The sequence below is a fragment of the Tiliqua scincoides genome, chromosome 6, assembly GCF_035046505.1.
Source record: "Tiliqua scincoides isolate rTilSci1 chromosome 6, rTilSci1.hap2, whole genome shotgun sequence".
NCBI lineage: Eukaryota > Metazoa > Chordata > Lepidosauria > Squamata > Scincidae > Tiliqua > Tiliqua scincoides.
In genome coordinates, this window is record NC_089826.1 from 42,455,232 (window position 1) to 42,478,224 (window position 22,993).

At 40.6% G+C, this 22,993-nt stretch overlaps 1 protein-coding gene across 4 annotated transcripts in view; it reads right to left on the reverse strand.

Annotated features, from left to right (window-relative positions):
* Positions 1–324: 324 nt before the first annotated feature.
* NR3C2 (nuclear receptor subfamily 3 group C member 2) overlaps positions 325–22,993 on the reverse strand; it is a 175,313-nt gene continuing 152,644 nt past the window's right edge. For all 4 annotated transcript variants that reach the window (XM_066632975.1, XM_066632976.1, XM_066632973.1 and 1 more), the window contains 2 exons: positions 20,389–20,546; positions 325–4,428 (listed from right to left, as the gene is read on the reverse strand). In XM_066632975.1, coding sequence (XP_066489072.1) covers positions 4,273–4,428; positions 20,389–20,546 — 314 coding nt within the window. In that variant the 3' untranslated portion in view covers positions 325–4,272. The remainder of the gene's footprint in view (positions 4,429–20,388; positions 20,547–22,993) is intronic.

Consider the following 22,993-nt stretch of genomic DNA (forward strand, 5'->3'; position numbering starts at 1 on the left):
CATATTTGATCCCTGTTGTGTATATGCAACATTGGGCAGAAATGGCTTAAGGAATTGCCCTGCACAACAGTGCCAGGTGAAACTTCCCCCCACAGTCCTGTTTATCGCAAAGGCAGATATTCAGAAAAGTAGGGGGAGGGGAGCTATAACAGTTTGTTAAAACTGCATTTTACTGAAGGGCATTTGTCCAAAGAATCAGATGCATCATCAGATGAGTGCAGCTGAGATTAAAATGCAATGAATACTTGGAATCGTACCATTTTAATTCATGTATAGTTGAACAACTTAAAAAAAAAAATTACATACTTGGTAACAAAGGCCAAACAGTAACTTTCTATTTTTTCAAAAAGTTTATCCATATAGAAGCAAGCCCCTAATTAATGCATAATTATGCATAGATTTTGCTGTTTTACACATATGCTGGCTGCTTTTTAATTTTTATCCAGTAATATATAATTAGGAGACAACCCACCAGGAACTTCTCCTGCACAAGTGCTACATTCCCAGTGGAATGTGCTCTGCAAGGCCATTAATTCTGAAACAGTGTCAGAGCATCCTGCCATTGTAAAGGCAGCTTATCAAGCGATTCACCTGCCAGATGAAATTGTACCCTCCCATCTCTTCACTCCCTTCTCTCTTTCTCAAAAATGTCACATCTTTAACAGACAATTAAAAGTGCTTAAATGTAGAATGATTTAAATTCATGAAGATTTTAAAAAGTCAGTGAAAATACCACCCTGTGAATTAGATTTTTGCATTATTGTTTATAAAGTATATTTTATTAAGATTTTGATATTGCAAGCTTTTAGTCCTTTTTCTGTTTTGTTCTGTGCAACAAAATGGTTACACACTGCAATGCAATATTATTCTTTGAAATACCCGCTGCAGTAAATTAAAACTATTTTACAATTTCACTCATGAATACAATGTTCTTGCTGTATATCTTCATTCAGTCATTGCCACAAAATCATTACACTCAATCAACACAATTTACCATTTTGACATTTTGAAGTTACGTTTATCTTATTTTGCAGGAGACAGATGCCTATTCCTTTCTAAGTACAATGTACTCCTGACACCTTCCTTGTTTCTCATTAAAAATGCCATTTTTATGATTCCTAAGCAATAATCAATGGTTTCCATAAACAGGTGATTAAAGTAAAGGATTTATTATAATCTGCTTACAATTGTTTGCAAAGACAGACATATATTTTGCATAAAGATATAAATTGTTTTTAAAACTAATTTAGTGTTTTAATTATGACATTTCTGTGAATTATGAATTGTACCAAACCAAGATTAAATGCAATAAGGTAGAAAAATAAGAGCAAACAGACAACAATGTGAACTGGGACAGACATCTCTAACAGTGGAATTTTAAGGAATATGGCTTTAATATTTTAATTAGGCAAAGTTACGTAGAGATAGAAAAGGATTCAGTAACTTCGTTAATAATAATAAAATAATAATATAATAATAAAAAAGCAGCAGCATGCTGCATTTACCACAAACTTGGATCATTTGAAATTCCAATTTCAGTATGCTTTTTAAAAAGTAAATGAACATGAGATTTGTGACCATTTCTTCACTATAGACAACCAGTCTGCATGCTGTGTATTGTATCACTTTAAGTGTGGCTTTCATATTGCTGTGCAGATCAAAGGAGTTGATTTATGAACTAGATTTCAAAACCTGCAAATAATATATGCACCTGTAATTCCATGTATTAACCCTTTCTGAGTATATCCTTATGCAGATTTTCCATTTGAGACAATGTGTGCTTTAAAACATCAAGTAATTATTTTCCTATCTTAGATGCCACATTCCATATTCTGAATCTGACACATCTGCTTGTTGAGAACTTCAGGTGGGAGCCGGTGAATCACATGATGAGTTTATGAGTCCCTGTGCCATATGGACAATTTCTTTTGAAATGGAGAGTTGCTTCTAAAGTAGTCTGAGAGATGACACATGGGTCTGATGTTTAATGAAGGAGGGAGGGAAAAATCTCTTGGATACACCCTTAACTTGGGCAACCTAAAACAGCACTTTAGCTCTCAACCTTTTGTTAAATTTTTCTTTTCTCAAACAAAATAAAAGAAAAACACCCACCTTTGCTGAGACAAGTTTAGAGAAATATAACTGACAATTATTCTCTTCATATTTGTATTTAATATCAATGCTCATAGGAAAAGTTTCTATAATTTATACTCCAATATTTATATTATTTGTAACTTGTAGAATATTGATAATCACCCAAAGAAAGATAAATCCTTATAATTTCAGACCATAAAGTAGCTTGGGAGGAGGGGAAAGGTCCAGATCAGTAGAACTGAAAAGTCAATGTCAATAGTTGTTAGTTGTGTTTTTAGGGCTGACTTGTAAAAGTGTTAAAAGTATTATTTGGCTAGCTAATTTGACACAGCAACCTTAAACCATTATACTGAAATCAGTGGGACATAATTTCAAGTAACTCAGTTTAGGATTCAGACATTACCCAAATTTTCCATTAGTATCTGTCCTTTTGCATAATCAAGTGGTCCCCCAACTGACCGCTCCCTTGCTGGGCCACTGGCACTACAACGCCATACATTATCGGTGGATTTTTTGTGAGGCTCCCATGGCTGGTTTCCATGGATCCCCAGGGAATGGCAGCTCACAGTTTGGGAACCATTGCCATAATCCATCATCGAAGTTAAAATCTGATTGGAGCTTGTGATGAAATTTTAGTTCTCAAACTAGAAATAGTTTACTTACATTCCAGATTAAAAGGGAAAATAAATATTTTTTAGCTTTTATCTCTTTAGCCACAATCTAGGCAACCATAAAGTCCCAAGGAAATCAATGGGTCTAAATTAGCTGAACTGTAGCCTTGGTGTAAAGCAGAGCAGTGGGCAGAACTGTACTTCATGCTTGAATTACTAGATCTTTGAGGGGCCTGGACACTATCCCCAGGAAGTCACCTTGCAGCACAAGCCCCAGTGGACTGAATAAGCACCCCATCCACTTCCCCATCTCCATTCATTTCAACAGAGCCTGGGCAGGACAACTATGCAATAGTTTGTGCCCTTTGGAGCTTATCTTGGTAGATGAAATGCATATAAAGCTGCAACAGAGCTAACAACATGAAACAGAACTCAAGAGTGCTCAAGTCATGTAAAAGCAGCAAACAGATAACCAAGGAAGAGGGAGGTACATGGATGCAAATATACAGGAAGAAGGAGAAATCCAACGGAAAAAGTTTATGGGTGGTTATTTACAACAGACACGGTTGGGATGGTAAATTAGATATGATGCTTAAAAGGCACAGCTTTCCCTTTCTTAAATACACTGTAAACGATTCATTTATGCATGCAGAACAATTCACTTTACAAAAAAAATTACCTTGTGTTTAGACAAAAAGAGTAATTAAATAGTCTCCAGCAAAATAGAATTCTTCCAAAAATACTTTCCCATTCATCCTATTAACCATTAAAGATTACGTCTCATTTACAAAAGCTCCTTATACCATTTTTTTTCAGGTCCTTCCATTTATACATACAGCAATATACAGTACAGCAAAAGACTGCGAAAAATTATTGGTAAAGCCAGCACAATAGATACTATAAATTGAAACTGAGGCATTTGTTTTAACATCTTATCCTTTCAAGTTAAATAATAAATGAACACTTAACACAGTGTAGATCATCTATGATGGATAACATGGGATAACAAATGCCGCAGGTGGAGATACCAAGATTATTCCACACCAAATGCTCCATTATTTATTTTACACATCCAGGGTGTGTGCGTGTGTGTGTGTGTGTGTGTGTGTAGTACAAGAATTAATGCCCCATATTGACTTTGTTTTATGTGCAAACCAACGGTAAGCTTTAAAAAGTTCATATTAGTCCTTGAACCCTTTTAAAACGAGCAAACAATACCAGAAACTACATGGCATATTTAAAATGTTCATCTCTTAAAATATCGAAATCAAAGAGTTATTTGACTAGATATGGCTTTTCATCCAGAGGAACAGGAACATACTTTTTTTCCTAAATGTTGGGGGTAGATTGATGGGTCTTAAAACATCTTGACAACTGCCTCGCCAAGCTTGGATCAGCTGCTTTCCAGCCTTCCAAACCCTTCCTATGGTTTTTAGACTATTCAGAGACCATTGAACAATTTTGTATAGCATATTTTAAATGTGGTTTCTTGGGTCCTTTATGGGTGTGGAACAGCACAGGGAAACTTAAGGCAAAGTTTTTTTTCTCTCCATTAAGACATTTTCTGTCACTTCCTGTGGAAGTAGAGGGGCTTGGCATTCCCAGATTCCACCTTGGGCAACTGGTCACTGATGATTTCTACCAGCATGGCTGGAAACTCCACTTTCAAAGCTTGAGACTCTCGGAAGGTGTAGAAACAGAATTCCAACAGATCATTAACAAGCTGAAATGCAATAGGGGAAAAAAATCAGGAAACGTGAGCATTAGAACAGATGTGGAACAATAATAAAAAACAAGAATAAACTGCATGACAAACATTGTCCCTTAGTAGGGCAGGTGCAGGACAAATTTCAGAAAGCAAAGCTTTTCCCTTTGTGGATGGATTAATAAATCAGGCCTTCAAAACTGAGGGTCAGAAAAGTTTTTCCCAAACTTTTTGGTGGTTTGATATGAATTTTGGGTGCCGATTCCAAAAATGGCATCCGTTTTGCCCTATCACATCTAGTTTCGGAGATATAGTATAGCCTCATTAGTGAATGGTTCAAGCAGCTTCCTCATGAGGAAGCCATGGTATAGGCTTCCTCATGAGGAAGCTGCTTGAACCATTCACTAAAGAGGCTATGCAGTGCCTCCGAAACTAGACGTGATGGGGCAAAACGGATGCCATGTTTAGAATCAGCACCCCAAATATACCCAGAAATTGGTGTAACGTTTAAGGAAGCAAAATGTGTGTTGGCCTGTGTAATGAATGGCCACAAATCAGATAAAGTTATTGTTATTCCTGAGTGATTAAAAAAAATTATTTCCCTCTTTCAATTACCCAGCAGGCTCCAACCTAATGCACTGGTGAGCTGCATCTCCATTAGAACCAAGTCATAATTACCTCCTATAGGGCTGTTTCACACTACATTTAGCCAAGAACATGTCCACAGCCTTGTAGGAGGTCTTACTGTACACATCCAACTATGAACATTTCGGATATTCAGCAAGTTTTATCTTGTTATTATAATTATATTCTCTATTGTGCATTTGTTAATAACCACAGTTTCTCTTTATTAATACAAGCAGAGCCAATAATGACAAGGCTTGGATTATTTACAGCCTAGTCCTACCCCAACTATGTTACAGCATGAAGTTGTGCCAACAGAGGCTGTGCTGCATGCTGGGGTGGGATGATCAGGAAGCCTGCAAGAGATACGGGAAAATATTTTCCCTTTCCTCTGCATAGGCCCCCTAATGGCCAATGGAACTTTTCAGAGCCATGCCAGCTATATAGTAGGTCTGCGGAGAGCTGGGGGCAGGGAGGGCCAAAAAATGGAAGAACTCAGCAGGCACAACTGCTGCCAGATCCATCCCCTCCATCCACAAACATACCCCCCCAGTGCTTCTCCTGCCACATTGCTATCCACATCTTCTGCCCACCTCTACCAAGAGAGCACTAAGACTCATTGAGCCTCTCACAGCTGCTGCCACATGCCATTTGCAACCATGGCTGACAGCACGTGACAGTGCTTGGCTTTTGCATTGCTGTAAGGCATCCTGTGCTGCCAGAACACTAGTTCCGGGAACTCAGAGAGCCCAACTAAAATTTTCTACATTTTTGGCTCATTAAATCACATCCAATGACGGAAAATCATTTCCTTTATTCTCATCCACCCCTCACTTTTAGTAATACATGACTCCACAAATAGCTTCTTTCTGCTCATTTTTGGTTGCTCATAAGAAGCAATAGAGGTTCTAAGAAAAAATCTGTGCAATCTAAGCTGATTCCATTCAGAAAAACAAGCCGTAATATTTTGAAAGTGCTTTCCCATCAGTTTACTGCCACTTATGTTGCTGCTGTAATGACAAAATTCAGAAAAACAAATAAGGGTCATATCTCGTTATCCACTAGGGTTCCGTTCCAGAACCCCTAGCGGATTAAAAAAATCCGTGGTTAAAAAAACAGTGAAAAATAGATTTAAAGACCCATTTCTTGCCCCTCCATTGCTCCTAATAAGGTAGTGTCTCGACATTCACAGGGGATTGATCCTGGGACTCCCTGCTGATACCATAAAACGTGTTAAATAAAAGCAATTTTTAAAAAACTAAAAAGTGTGTCCCTTTACAATTGTGGTTTAAAAACAGCTTTTCTTACTGTTGTTAGAGAGGCAGTCAGCAATCATAAGAACATAAGAACAGCCCCACTGGATCAGGCCATAGGCCCATCTAGTCCAGCTTCCTGTATCTCACAGCGGCCCACCAAATGCCCCAGGGAGCACACCAGATAACAAGAGACCTCATCCTGGTGCCCTCCCTTGCATCTGGCATTCTGACATAGCCCATTTCTAAAATCAGGAGGTTGTACATGCACATCATGGCTTGTAACCCGTAATGGATTTTTCCTCCAGAAACTTGTCCAAACCCCTTTTAAAGGCGTCCAGGCCAGACACCATCATCACATCCTGTGGCAAGGAGTTCCACAGACCAACCACACGCTGAGTAAAGCAATATTTTCTTTTGTCTGTTCTAACTCTCCCAACACTCAATTTTAGTGGATGTCCCCTGGTTCTGGTGTTATGTGAGAGTGTAAAGAGCATCTCCCTATCCACTCTGTCCATCCCCTGCATAGTTTTGTATGTCTCAATCATGTCCCCCCTCAGGCGTCTCTTTTCTAGGCTGAAGAGGCCCAAACGCCGTAGCCTTTCCTCATAAGGAAGGTGCCCCAGCCCCGTAATCATCTTAGTCGCTCTCTTTTGCACCTTTTCCATTTCCACTATGTCTTTTTTGAGATGCGGCGACCAGAACTGGACGCAATACTCCAGGTGTGGCCTTACCATCGATTTGTACAACGACATTATAATATTAGCCGTTTTGTTCTCAATACCTTTTCTAATGATCCCAAGCGTAGAATTGGCCTTCTTTATTGCTGCCACACATTGAGTCGACACTTTCATCGACCTGTCCACCACCACCTCAAGATCTCTCTCCTGATCACAGACAGCTCAGAACCCAGCTCAGAACAGACAGCTCAGAACCCATCAGCCTATATGTGAAGTTTTGATTTTTTGCCCAGTGTGCATGACCTTACACTTACTGACATTGAAAGCATCTGCCATTTTGCTTCCCATTCTGCCAGTCTGGAGAGATCCTTCTGGAACTCCTCACAATCACTTCTGTTCCCCAATGGCTCCGTAACATTGACATCTCTAACCAGGTCCTGTGTACCGCACAATATTAAATCCAGAGTCACCTGTCCTCTGGTGGGCTCCGTGACTAGCTGCTCTAAGCCACAGTCATTTAGCACCGTCAAGGAACCCGATCTCTTTTTCGTGACCAGAACACAAATTGACCCAGTCAATGTGAGGATATTTGAAGTCCCCCATGATTACAACCCTGTCCCTCCTTGTCACCTCCCTGATCTGTTTCCTCATTTCAAGGTCCCCTTCCGGTTTCTGGTCTGGAGGACGATAGTATGCCCCAAGTATTACATCGCTCCACAGGCCTGGTAATTTAACCCACAGAGATTCTACGGTGGAGTCGGACCCGCCTTCAATCTCTACTTTGCTGGATTCTATCCCTTCCTTAACATAAATGGCCACCCCACCTCCAACATGCCCCTGCCTGTCCCTCCTGTAGAGTTTATAGCCCAGGATTGCGGCATCCCACTGATTCTCCGAATTCCACCTGGTATCTGTTATGCCCACTATGTCAATGTTTTCCTTTGTCACCAGACATTCCAGTTCTCCCATCTTTGCTCGGAGACTTTGGGCATTTGCATAAAAGCATTTGTACACGGAATGCCCCAGGGTGGGCTGCTTATTCACTCCTTTGTCCCCGCATCCTCTCACTGTGCCAAATCGTCTATCACATCCCATCACGCTACCATTCCCAATTTCTTCTCCTACTCTGTCTTTGTCTTGTTCTCTAACCTCCCCATCCTTGTCCCATAGGGATGAGGAGTCCCGAACTGGATGCCCCTCGGTTCCTGTCGGCATTCCCCCAGGGATCGGTTTAAAAGCTGCTCTGCCACCTTTTTAATGTTATGCGCCAGCAGTCTGGTTCCATTCTGGTTCAAGTGAAGCCCGTCCCTCTTGTACAGGCCCCGCTTGTCCCAAACGTTCCCCAGTGCCTAACGAATCTAAACCCCTCCTCCCTATACTACTGTCTCATCCACGCATTGAGACCCCGATCTCCGCCTGCCTAGCTGCCCCTGCGCATGGAACAGGTAGCACTTCAGAGAACGCTACCTTTGAGGTCTTGGCTTTCAGCTTCCTGCCTAAAAGCCTAAATTTGGCCTCCAGGACCCCCTGGCTACACTTGCCCACGTTGTTGGTGCCGACATGCACCACAACCGCTACCTCCTCCCCAGCACTGTCTATCAGCCTATCTAGACGAGAAGTGATGTCCGCAACCTTTGCACCAGGCAGGCAAGTTGCCATGCGGTCCTCACATCTGTCGCAAACCCCCTCTCTATGTTTCTAATAATCGAATTCCCACTACAAGGACCCCTAGGTCCTAGGTCCCCAAGGACCCCTACAAAGACCTACAAGCAATCAGAAATGCAAAGGACCCCTTGCCTTTGCCTGGCTCAGCTGAACAATGAAATGATCACTTGCATTACTTGTCTCTCTACAACAGTAAGAAAAGCAGTTTTTTAAACTGATTTTAAAGGGAAGGATTTTTTCCCCTTCTCCAGGGATCAGCACATTCATTCTCATTGCAGTGGCCATTCACGTTGAGTCAAATCTGAGTACAAAAAATCCATGTATAACAAGGTTGGACCTGTATTTGCTTTTCAAAAGAATCAAAAGATGGGCGCTTTTCTCTTATGACTAAATGTCATATTATAGGGGGGAAAATGGCTCACTACAATGAAGTTATAACAGAAGACTTTAGTATATTTTTAAAACTGAAGATAAGAACAATGACATTTTCACCTACAAATGTAACTGCAAGTTGATTGCAATTCCTCTTAAGATATCTTTCAGTAAAAAAGGGGATTATCCACCTCATTATCACTATCAAATGATGGCAACCTTAATTTAAGGTGTATAGTCATCAAGGGTGATACTGCAGTGAAACTGAACACTGATTGCATATGAGCACCCTAAACAGAACTGCATCTCACACGCTATCAATAAAGTTGACCATTCCCTTTCCCTTTCCAAAGAAAAATGTTATACTTTCCCACAGTATCTTGAACATCCTCAAAATTTTTCTAAAACATGACTCATGTTTTCTACTGATACAGATCTGTGAAGCCTTAAGTTGGAACTCATGATGTTTGCATTAGGACAAAAATCATAACCAAAATGGGAAGAAAATTATAAAATAACCACACACCCAAATCAAAAGAAGTCTGTTTAATCTCCTGGTGTCCCTGCCACTGAACTTTGAAGGCTGAATACAGAGGATTTGCCTGCATGCCCAAGTGTGTACCCAAGAGATGGTTTAGATACCGATTCTCAGTTGCATTTTCGTGCACCATGGGCCTGTCATAACCATGGAACTTGTACCAGCAGTTTTAACTAACCACAATTGAAATGCACTCTGGAAAAAGAGTACCACATATCCCCAGCAAAAAATCCCACACACCATACTGTAGGAGAATCGGATCTGTAATCAGATCTCTCTGAAGGATTTGCATCTTGTTTGCTACATGCCCACCATTTACAGCACTTGTATGCAATTGACATAATTTTACACAATTTACATCACGTTATACAATTTTATACCATTTTACAAGTGGACCATTTTACAAGTTTTTCATATCTGTGTAGAGTCTGGAACTAAACCCCTTTGGAGTCAGCAGATGCCACTGTATACATTTAGCAGTCAAATCTTTAAAATGTTTAACACTATCTTAAATATTTAAATTTTTTTAAAAACAAGGTATAGCAATGGAACCCTTTCCCCAGGTAAAAATAGTTAAAATTCTTTGTCAAGAGCTGGATGCAAGTGGACTATTATGTCCTGTATGCAACTTTTCAGCAAGATGTGGGCTTATCAACAGAAGTTATTATAGTAATATTGAAAGTTAAGAGAGCCACACTGTATTGTAAGAAGTGCCTCTCACTACATACACTGCCAGGTTGTTGTGCCTTTTCATTTCATAGGGTTTTTTATTTTTATATTTTTCCCTGCAGGAATTGAATTGGTTTAACTTTGCTTGGCATTTTTCATCATGGTAGGCCTGGTTCTCAAGAGCTCCTCCTCCCCCTGAATGAGAATGTTGAACAGTGACAAGAAAGAGGACACAGGAACAATGTTACAAAGTTAGGGATTCTAGAAAGGGTAATTATGAGACTTTCAGGTACAGAAGACCACAACAAATGGTTTACATAATATAATAAATAAATCAGTGGGTTCCTGTCCCCAAAGGGCTCAATTACAGAAAAAAAATATAGAAAAGAGACCACCAATAGCCACTGGAAAGATGTTATGCTGGGACCAGTTGCTCTCTTCCTGCTAAATATAAGAGGATACTACTTTAAAAGGTGCCTCTTTGCTCATTTAGCAAAGAGTATGCCATATCAGAGGGAAAAATAAGTTCAAATTCATTTTAGGTGCCAAATTCTTGTATGTGCATAAGTCAACACTAAGTAATCTTAGTGATTCTAAAACATTCTACTGTAGGTATTAAGGCAAGAGTCTTGCAAGTTAGCAAACATGGTCACAATTCCATATCACGACAATCCTATCACGACATTCAAAGATGAGTTTAGGATGGATCTCATGATACTTCTAGAAGACACACCGCACACACCCATATTCCAAGGCACATAACAATGGAACTAAGAAGTGAAACGCAGGCATCAAGTTCCAGAGAGATACATATGAAGGGCTAAAGCCTATATGGTCAGAAATTATATATGCAAAATATATGCTCATAATTCCCATTTCTTTTATGACTATAGTGGCATCTTCAGGATGAGAGGGCCCCTACCGCAAACTGTTTTTAATCTGCTTCAATCTGTTGCTGACAGTAGTATTCATTTCCAGAGGGTTGGCAGTGTTAGTCTATAGCAGGAAAAACAACAGTCTTGTGGCACCTTAAAGACTATCCAATTTAGTTCAGCATCAGGTGCATCAGATAAAGAGGACTGTAGTCTGCAAAAACTTATCCTGAAATAAATTAACTGGTTAATCTTTTAGGTACCACAAGATTCTTTGCTGTTTTGACAATAGTACTGGAATTCTTACTGTCTGTATTGTTTTCTATAGGTTCTATAGTTGTTGAATTGTTCGAATTGTTGAGTAGAAACAAAGCTAGGAGATCAATAAGTAAATAAACAAATGGTACTGATATGCAATAGATGTGTATCTGGCAGTATGATCTTTTACCCAGTTTATGTTTTGAATGTCAGCGGCCTGAAAAAAATCAAGTAGGAAAAATGAGACAGTGCTGTCAGGTGAATTTAGGTGAGGTATTTTGTACTGACAGTGGAGCAAATCTGAAAACATCAAACCACTTCTTGCAGAATTGTTTGAGATGACTACTCTTAGATGTATGATTACTACTGTTTGAAATGAAAGTACAATCAACAACATCCAGGACATTAAAAATGTACATGTAACTAGTGTTCATGTTTATAAGGACATGAATTTGAGAAAGGTTTCTCTGCTGAGATTCATGCAGGTTGTAAAACAGATTCAGTGCTATTTTAAAACCTGTAATGGTTCAGAGATAAAGGCCGCTAATGACCTTTTAAAAAGCAGAGGAAGTTTTTTACTGAACAGATTATGAAGATAGGTTTTCAATGTTATTATCCAATATCAAACATAAGTGATTTTAAACTTAAGGTCTAAGCAGGTGCAAGATGAATTTCCAGCTTATGCTGCCTGCTACTACAACTCACAACCAGCTAAATAAACTGAAAATCCCCTTGCCAAAACCTGCATCCTTACAAGAAAGAGCAAGAGGTTACAACAGGTGGACAGTGTCGTTAGTATAAATAGTGTAATCCTGAATAACAGAAACAATGGACATGAATAAACTAGATTGAAGCACTCTGAAATCCCCTTGGTTTAAATAGATGTTGAACTTAGTGAGACCAACAATGCAAATCTACTGTATCTACTCAGAAGTAAGTTCCACTGAGTTCAAAAGAACTTACTCCTAGGTAAAGCCATAGGATTGCAGGTTAAAATTGGAATTAGACCTTGATGATTCAGGTTCATATCCCCACTCAGCCATGAAACTTCCTGGGTGACCTTGGGCCAGTCTCTGTCTCTCAGGCTAACCTACTTACAGGGTTGTTGTGAGAACAAAAGGCGGGAAGGAACTATGTACACTACCCTTGGCTCTTGGGGGGCGGGCAGTATAAAAATGTGAAAAATAAATAAAAACAAAAGTGCTTAATTTTAGTTGGAATGTAACTTGCCCTTTTGTAAAATGCATAATTTGGTAACATTTCTTGGTTTAGGGATAGTACTATACAAAATTCCCTACTGCTTTCTTATTAATCACAAGTTCAGCACAGAACTGTACTAGCATTCCTGCCATGTTCTAAAGTGTTGGTTTTGCATGTTGTACTGTGCAACAACTTATAACCAAGGTGGACAATTAATAAAAATACTAGAAAGACACAGTGAACTACCCTCAAATAGTACTGTCAGCAAACCAGCAATCCTTAGAGGAAGCCAACCTGGCCTGAACAGACATTTTTTAATTGCGGAACAATTTTCTTCTTATCACAAATATAGTGATCAGTTAGACATACTTATCAACATCTGATCTAGTTTATGAGATGGAAACAAGCTTTACATAGCAAGCAAGATTGAAGTGTGTTCAATCTACATAATGCTTATCTTCACCTCTTAATGCAAGAACAACAAAAGTTGTGCCTCAATAATCAGGTTTTTATTTTCTGTGGCCTAAATTTTTAAAACTTTAAAACCTCTGAGAGATTCTAATGAGCAACGCCTGTCAATGTCTTTCTTTTTGTTGGTCTTCCACAGAAACCAATATGGTTCTTCCAGCTTTCTATCTATAAGAAATAACAATTGTGCAATTCATTTAAGCCTATATGGTCATCATGCTTTTCAACTTTGTGATTATCCCAGAACTGGACCATAAACTAGATTCCAGGCCTAGAATCTCCTGCCAAAAGTTATCGCTTTAATAACTTTCCATTGCATTACACCATTTTGGTTAGCTTATATAGGCGACCTCTTTTCATGGCATAGAAAATCTAACTGGATGTGGTACAATCTATTACTGCAGTCCTCCCACCAGCTCCAACCACTTCAATGGCTTTTCCGTCTCATTCCTGCGCCATTCCAGCTTCTCCTTTGGAAAAGGGAGACTGAAAAGCCCTATTGCACCCACTTCTGCCTCTTGAGCCTGCTGAATGACTTTGGTGGCTGAGATCACAGAAGTAACTGAGAGTGACATCATCGTGTCACCACCAATTACTTCTAGGCTGGCACAGCAGTGGGTCACACAAGGGTCATGTGGCCCTCTGGTTGCCCGAAGTTGGACCGCCCTGGTCTACACACCTATATATACACTGAAATAAAAAAAGATGAAGCCCCAGCACCTCCAGTGGTCTATGTAACATATGCACAAGTATTCAGACAAGAGCACACTGAGGAAATGGAAGGTGCCTTGCCATCAAAAATTGATATAAAACAATCCCATTCTGTGGCAGTAAAGCATACAATGACTCTATATGGATCATCTCCATACTCCCCTACACATATATACACGCTCGGTAGTTGGTGGGGGACTACGACAAGATACACACCACGCAATGGTAGCAATTGATGTGGCCACCCATGCTATGTTCAATGCTACGATGTGGGGTCAACAGCCATGGGGAAGTTGTTTTCAGCAGCCTCCCCACAATGAATCTAAGAAATAAGCTTCCTAAAAGCATGAAATCTAAACTTCTGCTTAACTTAGTGTTCAGTCATTCTTCTCCTAACGTTTGGCATATTTATCTGAAATATTTGTATGCTACCTTTCCAAGGTTCTAAAAGAGATAATCCACAACAAAAAGTAGCAACAATAGCTCTGTCAAACGGCTAAATTCCAGTGTTTACAGATGAAGGGGCCCACATTTCCTTTTCACAAAAAAAAACTTAAGATGTTTGCATGAAATTAGACAGCCTACATGGGGTCAGATTTTTGCTGGAGCCTTCTCAGAACAGCATTTGATGCATTAATCAAAAGCTATATTGCACTGAATTCCTCCCTGTCTAATTTTGCTCTTGCAGCTACTAAAAACTTTAAATACATGCTGTGTGTATCGACATGTACATGTGCCTAATTCGATCAGGAATGGTATCATTGTTATTGATTCTCCTCAACTCAAATGGCAGACATACTTTCCTATCCCTATGCACACCACTTACATGAATGAAAATATTCTGCCTCTTCTGAATTCAACTGGTGGGCAGGGCAAGGCATCACTTTGAATTCTTCTTGGTGGAAAGAGAACCTTACTTTTTTTTTATCCCAGACAACACTCGTTTTTATTTACATATTTAGAAGTGTGCTTTATCTCAATTAAAACAATTAGCCCACTATAACTAAGCTATAGTTTGGTCCCCTAGCTGGTTAAGCCAAAGTTACTTAGCTTTAAAATTATTAAAGACCCAAACTCAAGACTTGCTGTTCCAGCAAAATACCAAAAAAAAAAATAGTCCTACAGATGATGCGTCAGTAACTGCCCTAACACAGCATCATCCCCTCATACAGTTAAGCTGGTGCTGCAGTGAGAGGCTACAATGCAAATGGATAGAACTGAGATGTGGGTCCCACCGACTTCAATGAGCCTAAATCAGCTTAAATCTCGCTTAATCAGCATTATGACCTCTGCGTGTCTGAATTCAAGCTGCTCAATAATTGCTTTGTTTGTAGTGCTTAGACGGCTCTATAAATAAAACTGCTGATGCTTTTAAATACTTATTTGCCTACCTTTTCTTTCAGGGAATATTTTCCGCCATTTTGGCACTTTTCAGCATGCACATATGTTCACTGTGTGGTAGAAGACCAGCTAAAACCACTGAGCAATGTAAAACAGTTCCCTCTGCTGTTGCTCTCTCCATTAAAGAGGTCAATGAAGTATTACTATGTCCTGATAATACCTTAGCTATACTACATCAGACTCCATTCAAACATTTGGAGAAAAGGTGCTCACAGTATAGTACACTCAGAGGTCTTTAACACTTCAGAAGTTACTTTATGACTTAGCTCTTTTATTCTGTTCTCTTCCTACCTAGATATCAGCCCAATCCTACGCATGTCTACTCAGGAATAAATCCCATTTCAGTCAATGGGGCTTACGCCCAGGAAAGTGTGGATAGGATTGGGCCGCAAGTGCTCTTTCCACAATGCTCCTCCTAATCTTTTCCTCTGTTGAGGTCTGTCAGCACCCTGTCCGTGGCCTGACTAGAAGTTCTCTCTTTACGCACTGCCTCTAGGCATTCTCATCAAATTCCATGATTTGATCCCATTAAATCAAGCTCAATATGCCCAAGGCTGAACTTTTTAATCTTACCCCCTTTCTCCCCTCCCACCTTCTCCTTGACCACTGACAACATCACTGACTGCCCTGTAGAACAGATACAAAGTCTTTGACTCCTTTTTCATCCATATTCAGTTTTTTGCCAAATTGTGAAGTTTCTCCCTTCACAACACTGGAGGAATCTGGCCCTTCCTCTCTCCCTTGGCAAAAACTCTAGTTCATGCTCTGGTCTCCCACCTTAAATACTGCAATCTTAAATACTGCACCTTAAATACTGCAATCTTAAATACTGCAATCTTTTTCTTGCTGGACTTCTGTTGGCTCATCTTAGTCCTTCACCCAACATACTGCAGCTAAGGTCCCTCATCTTACATGCTGCACAGATCAAGCCATGTCATCCCTTAAACCAGAGGTATTCAATCTGTGCATTGGGGCTCCTTAGGGAGGTGTGGCTAGCGTCTCTGACCACAGCTGCTCCGCTCAGCTCAGCTGCACTTGCTGCCTCCCTACTTGCTGCTTTTCTTCGGCTGTGAACGAGGTGGGTAGGTGGGGCAGTGTGAGGTGGGGAGGGCATGTGAAACATGGTGGGGGGAGGTGGGGGAGCCTCTCAGCCAAACAGAGAAGGCCGGCTGGGCAGCTGCAGAGGTGCTGCATCTCATCAGCACAGGGCGTGCTACTGGCATGCTTCAAACTGGGAGGCAAGCCTGACTTAGAGAGAGCAGTGCAGCGCTTTCCTCCACTTGGGAAGGAGGGAGCCCAGCCTGCTCTTAGTGGGGGGGTGTCCAAATGCCCCAGCCTGCATTCCTCCGTCTTGCCTGGGGGGAATAGGGGTGGCATCTGCATGTTGGGGTGTATGCGTGTGAGCATGTCCCCATCTGCTCTGGGGGTGAGCTGTAATCTTGCTCTGTGTGGCTGCAATCCTATCCACACTTTCCTGGGAGTAAGCCCCATTGACTCAAATGGGACTTACTGCTGAGTAGACCTACATGGGCTTGGAGTCTAACACAGACCAAGGATCTTAACCTTTCTCTTTTTCCTCCCCCTTCAAAAAAGAAAAAAAGCCGCTCTTGATCAGTCAAGCTTTGACTCCAAAAATTGATTAAAAAATAAAATTACCCATTCCTTTTCAGCCATCTCCCTTTTTCCTCCTGTCTCCTTTGGTGGTGGTGGTGGGGGTACTTCCCATGTTGGCTGCTAGACAAAAGGTACAATCCTAGCTAGGTCTACTCAGAAATAAGTCCTATTGTGTTCAATGGGACTTACTCCCAGTAAAGTGAGGTTATTGCAGCAAACAGTCTCTGGGTTTCAGTTTCACATCAGTTTGCAATTAGCAGATACACACAAAACAAGGTCTTCTTAAACCCCAGCAAATTCATCACTTCTCTCTCTCCCCCCCTCCCTTTCCAAAACCTTCCATGTGAGCTGCTAACAAACTCAGGGCACAATCCTAACCAGGTCTACTCAGAAGTAAGTTCTATTTTGTTCATTGGGGCTTGCTCTCAGGTACGTGTGGTTAAGATTGCAGCCTCAGAGTGCTGGCAGCTGTTTTTTGTTTCTAGTGTATAATTATAACACCTTCATACCCATTTTGGGGGTAACTGAGGTGAGGTGATGTAATGGGGAGCCGTGGCCAATGGCCACAAAGATCAGGGGAGCCGTGGGCCGGAAATGTTCAAGAACCATTGCCTTAAACTTTAACACTGCCTTCCTGTCCCTCTCAGATCCAGCACAAGCTCCATTTCCTTACATTCAAAGCCCTCCGTGGTCTCATCCCTCCCTACCTCTCAGTTATCATAAATTTTTATACTCCTGCCTGATCCTCACTCTTCCAATTCCATTCTCATCCATTCAAAAATCTACTGCTCTCTTGAACAACTGTGACATTTCACCCTTGCCTCCCCTTATTGGAACTACCTCCCAAAATGCCAGTAGAATGCTTCCCTAGTAACAACCTTCAACATTTGTCTGAAAATCCACCTTTTCTGGAAGTCTTTGTATCTATGTCTTAGCATCCATTCCCTATTGTAACTAAGCTTATCTACATACTGAATATAGCAGGCCCTCCTTATTTACAGACCTGGCATCTGTGGATTTGAATATTTGTGGATGTGAGCCTTTGGCTGCAGGACCTCAGAGGACTTCCTGCACATAACCAGAAGTGGCTTCTGGCCACATCCAGGAGGCTTCGAAAGAGGCCGGGAAGCATCCAGAGGGTTGGACACATTGCGCCACTGCACAGCCCCCAGTGGATTTCATTACTGTACAGTTCGGTGTCCTTGGGGAGTCCTGGAACTGATCTCCCGCGGATGCCAAGAGGCCACTGTAATTGCATGCTTTTCCCTTATTTTATCCGAATTCCACCCACTTCCCTTCATCTGTTGTCTCCCTTGTATCAGTCTCTACACTGTTTCCATGAGTGCAATATATTATAGAAATAATAATGAAAACACAAAGCTAGTTTTAGCCCTTAGTTTTAGTTTTCCACAGGCACCAAATCTGTGATTCGACCATTTTTCAAACCAAGATCTTGTTGATGTAGTTCCATCAACAGATTATACCAGGTACCTTCCATATACCTGAATAAGCTCACCCTCTAGGGTATTTATGCATCACACTGGCTCCTGTGATGCAACTGCACGAACTAAACTTTACAGACTCTGAAATCTGTGGGCATGTCCACCAGTACATACCAGCACTGCAATTACTCCAACATGGACATTTGTCAAAATCTGTCTAGTTCACATGGAGTGTATAACTATTCTAGATCCACATCCTGCTACTTTAATGACATTGATGAGAATGTTACCTCACATACCACCCCAAGTTTCAGGAAGTCATCCACAATCCAATTAACCTGGTGCTGATTTGGATTCATCAGCTTCAATTTACCTTTACTAGCTGACCAATCTAAATAAGGTTCAAATCCTAACCAACTTTCCAGCACTGGCATAGCAGTGCTAATGGCACATGTGCTGCATGTATCCTGCAGTTGGGTGGCACTCATAGAGGCCTCCTCAAAGTAAGGGAATACTCGTTCCCTTACCTCCGAGCTACCTTGCCCTTACGTTGGTGCTGGAAAGTGGATTAGAATTGCATCCTAATTTGGTCTACAAAGCAAAATGATGTGGACAGACAAAAAAGTCTTCTCTCCCCCTCCTCAAAAACAGAAACTAGTCTCTAAAGAATGAGCTGTTACTGCAGTACTAATAATACTCCCAACTCCTACCAAGATTTTTCAGTGTTTTAATTAACACCACATTACTTGAAAAATAATTCCATATGTATGTTCTGGAAACAGACCTCAGGCTCTCATACAGATTTGACCTCAAATGCACCACACTGTAACGCGCCTTCACAAATAAGCCAGGCAAGCACAAAGAAGCACATTTATATGCAGCCTCTCACATAGTGAGGCCAAAGATTCTGTACACAGCATGTGTATGAAATGTGTATTTCCCAACTACATTAGAAGAAGGGAGCAGAGGAGTTTGCTTGCTTTGGCTATACAATTTAACAGCTTTTAAAGAGACTCAGAACAGTAGGCTGTCCTCTTGTAACTGTTGATTCCACAAAATAGAAGCTAGAAAGAAACCCAAATTCCACTGGAAAATTAGTTGGGAGTTATGTCAATAATAATACAGTTACATGAGTACAGAATTTAAAGACCTTTATAATAACAGACCCAGTTCAATGCAATTTGTCATTTTTTTGAAGACAAATCACAGATCAACACATTTTAAAGAGTTCCATAGACTTCAATAAGACTATGCAAAAATAAGAGGTAATGAGAATAGTGGCTTGTGTTACCAGGGGCCAGCAATGAAAGTTTTATCACAGACGCATATGCATATTTTTTTAAAAATTTGGTAACCCTGTTCTTACTTTTCAATGGAATTTTAATCCAATGCCTTAAATTGATTTGTACTGACTCAGTGGTCAGCTCTCAGCACAGTTCATGAACTTTTCTTCTGACAAGGATTGGTTTAAACCACTTGATGACTCAAAGGCAGCTTCCAGTATTCCTGCCTGCAGAACATTAGTCATCAAATGGCTCCTCCAGCTTTTAAGCAGATCTATTAGGAGAGTGATATCTGATTCAATAGGGTCAGAAAACAGTTCTTCAAATTTTCAATACATTTTTCCCCCCTCTCAGGGTCAATCTGATCAAGAGATTGCTACTGAAATCAGCCACCTTGAATTCAGTTTCCTCTTTTCTTCCCATAATATTTAGCAAGGGAAATGCAAGGTATGGCGCCTTCATGCTATGTTCTTCTTCATCTCCTGCTTTACATTATTGGTTACCATGGGGGGGGGGGAGAATGAATGATGTGAAAATATCACATCCATCATTCTCCTCACTCAGCGCTATAGGCAGAGAAGGGGGAACTCTTCAACAGCAAGTGATTACATTTAGGGCCCAATCCTTTCCAACTTTCCAGCACCAATGCAGCTGCAATGCAGCCCTAAGGACCTTGAGGAGGCCTCCAGGACAGCCCCCATCACAGGACGCAGTGCACGCCCCATTGACACAGTTGCATCAACACTGCAAAGTCGGATAGGACTGGACCCTAAGTTTCCCATCACTGTGTAGCATGTAAGTAGAAATTTTAAGTTTTTTGTATGAATTCCCTGTCTTGACAGCATATCAGGTGACTTCAGCCAGGGGATTTCTTTATTCTATTTCACTACAAAACAGTGTCTTCTGTGCTAACAAGCCAATTACTTACATCATGAATGGAGTCTAGGAGCTTTGTCAGTTGGTAAAATCGCTGCCAACTTTGCCCAGAACTGTTTGGATGTTTAGTTACCATCTTCCTCAGCTCTTTAATATAATTTGCCCTCATTTCTTCAAATGCAGCTTGGCTCTTGAGACCATCCTTGGGAACTATAATTAAAAGGATACAAATGTTTTATTCAATGATCTGTTAAATTCTCTTTGAAAGAAAAGACAGTTTGTCACTGAGGTCATTCACTAATGGTAAGCAAGCACCATGTTGTGTGTAATGCAGCTTCCAAATGCCTTGCACTGTGCATAGAGTCTGGTGGGTTTTGCAAGAGTCCTTTTTAGTCAAGTGCATGTGAAAGGCTAGTTTGGAGCACAGCAGAATAGAACAAAAACCTGAAAATGTTTTTGTGACCTGCATTCTTTGACCTACTTGAAAGGTAAACACATCAGAAAAGTGGTAACATTTTCTTCCAGACATTAAAAGGAGTTAACAAACTTCCAGGTAACTCCAATACTGCAGTTGAGGAAAAAAAGTGAAATACATATAACTGCTTTCAAGATTCGCCACCACCTCTGGAGATAAATAATGCTTTTAAACTGGAATATATTCTTGAGCAGACATGTTACAGAAAATATGAGCATCATGCTATGCAAAATAAAAGCATTTTTTGCAAGGTGTTATTTTTCCTTAAATGTTTTACCAAAAACTGTGTTTAGGATGATGATGATGAATTCTTACCCCGCCTTTCTACCACGCAATGGGGCACCCAAGTTGGCTTACATAACAAATCTTAGGACATGACTAGATGTTTGAAGTCTCCTCATCCTGCCATCCCCATCCCAGCGTGATATAGCATGGCTGCTCTAGCACACTGTCTGCAAATATTCACATCTATATGATCACATGCCACTAGCAGGCATCTTAAGGGCTCAAACGGGCCCTCCTTTTCATATTAGCAATTATGAACCACCTGGACTCCTGTTCCTCATTAAAGTTAGCATACAGACATAAAACCAGTTGATTTACTGTACTTTCACACCTCAGTCTTCCTATTTTCATTCATTTATTTCAAATATGAATGTTTCAGAAGGCTCAAGGTTGTGCACTCCATGCTTCACTATATACACATGCATAATTTATGCACTTGACTCAAATGCTCCATTCACCTGTTCCATATGCACATAAACTTCAACCAGTCTCTTAGTACTGGTTGGTTGAGAAAGGCAGATTGGTGTTTTTAAAAAAAAATGGGAACAGGAAGATGCTGGCAGGAGAGCATTGGGATCAGTAATGACATCCAGAAGTCTAAACTCAAGGCACAATATTTCAGCAGTAATCTGCCACTATCACACCAGCTTTTAATCTGTATGTATTATAATGCCATAAGAACTGTGACAAACCAATACTCCTGACACAAAACTGCAACAGAAAGTAAAAGGGACCCCGTATTCAAGGATCCCGTATCCATGGATTCACTTGTCTACAGATTGGGTCCACAGGGTCTCCCCACATATGTGCGCCCTTATAAGGCATTAAAACATCACTTGTAGTTTTTTTCATAAAACCAAAAGTTGCTCTCTCTTTTTTTTTAAGCACAGTAAGGCTCAGTCTGAGCCTTGCAGAGGCCGCAGACAGATGTGTGCAGCCTCTGCTGGGCTTAGAGAATGGGGATGTTCCCTGGTTTGTGTGTTTTCTTTTAATCTTCAATCTCACTTTAAGAACCAATACAGAGTCCAAATAATATTCATCCAGGAAATAACTATCTGGTATGATTTTAAGTCTAATTTCATTGCCAATAAAAACTTATGACTTTACATTAAAACAATTATTAAGCATTGCACACCATACTCAATGTTTCCAGGCTCTAATGAGCCTTAAGAGTTAAGTTTCACAAACTTCATCAACACTGTACAAAATATTTCTGTCAAGAGGGTCAGATATCTCTCAGAGATTATTTTTTACATATCCTTGCAGACAATCCTAAGAATCATCAGTTCTTCCATTATGACCTGTTCCGTGTACACTACAGAGGTTGCATACATAGTAAGGGTTGTTGTAAATATTGTTAAAGCAAAATCTGAAATAGGTCCTTTGTACTAGTAGAGGCAGGTGTGTGATATTTAAATGGCCCATCCTGAATAGCACACACCACAATTCCAAGACAAACACCTTTTTAAATAACTGCTGAATTTTACACACACACACACACACACACACACACACACACACAGAGAGAGAGAGAGAGAGAGAGAGAGAGAGAGAGAGAGAGAGAGCCAAACTGATAGGGCAATAGTTATTTCATGACAATTCTAGTTTTTAGATGTGTCTATAAATAATTCAACAGTAGGAGACAAGCAAACTACAAGCAAATAGCTGCTCTGGGAGCAGTTATTAGATAGTCTTGGTTTTGGAAAAGACAAAAACGAGTCTAATGGGTGGTAAATGGCGGCTCCCATACTGAAATGGGAGCCAATTTGGTCTAATACTTGGCTGGGTGCATTGTAATGGGCCTCTCAGGAATACCAGTTCTGTCACTCATCCTGCTTTGAGGGAACAGACTGGAGTGAAGATCTCTCTGCTAGGTCCTGTAGCCTTCAAGCAGGCT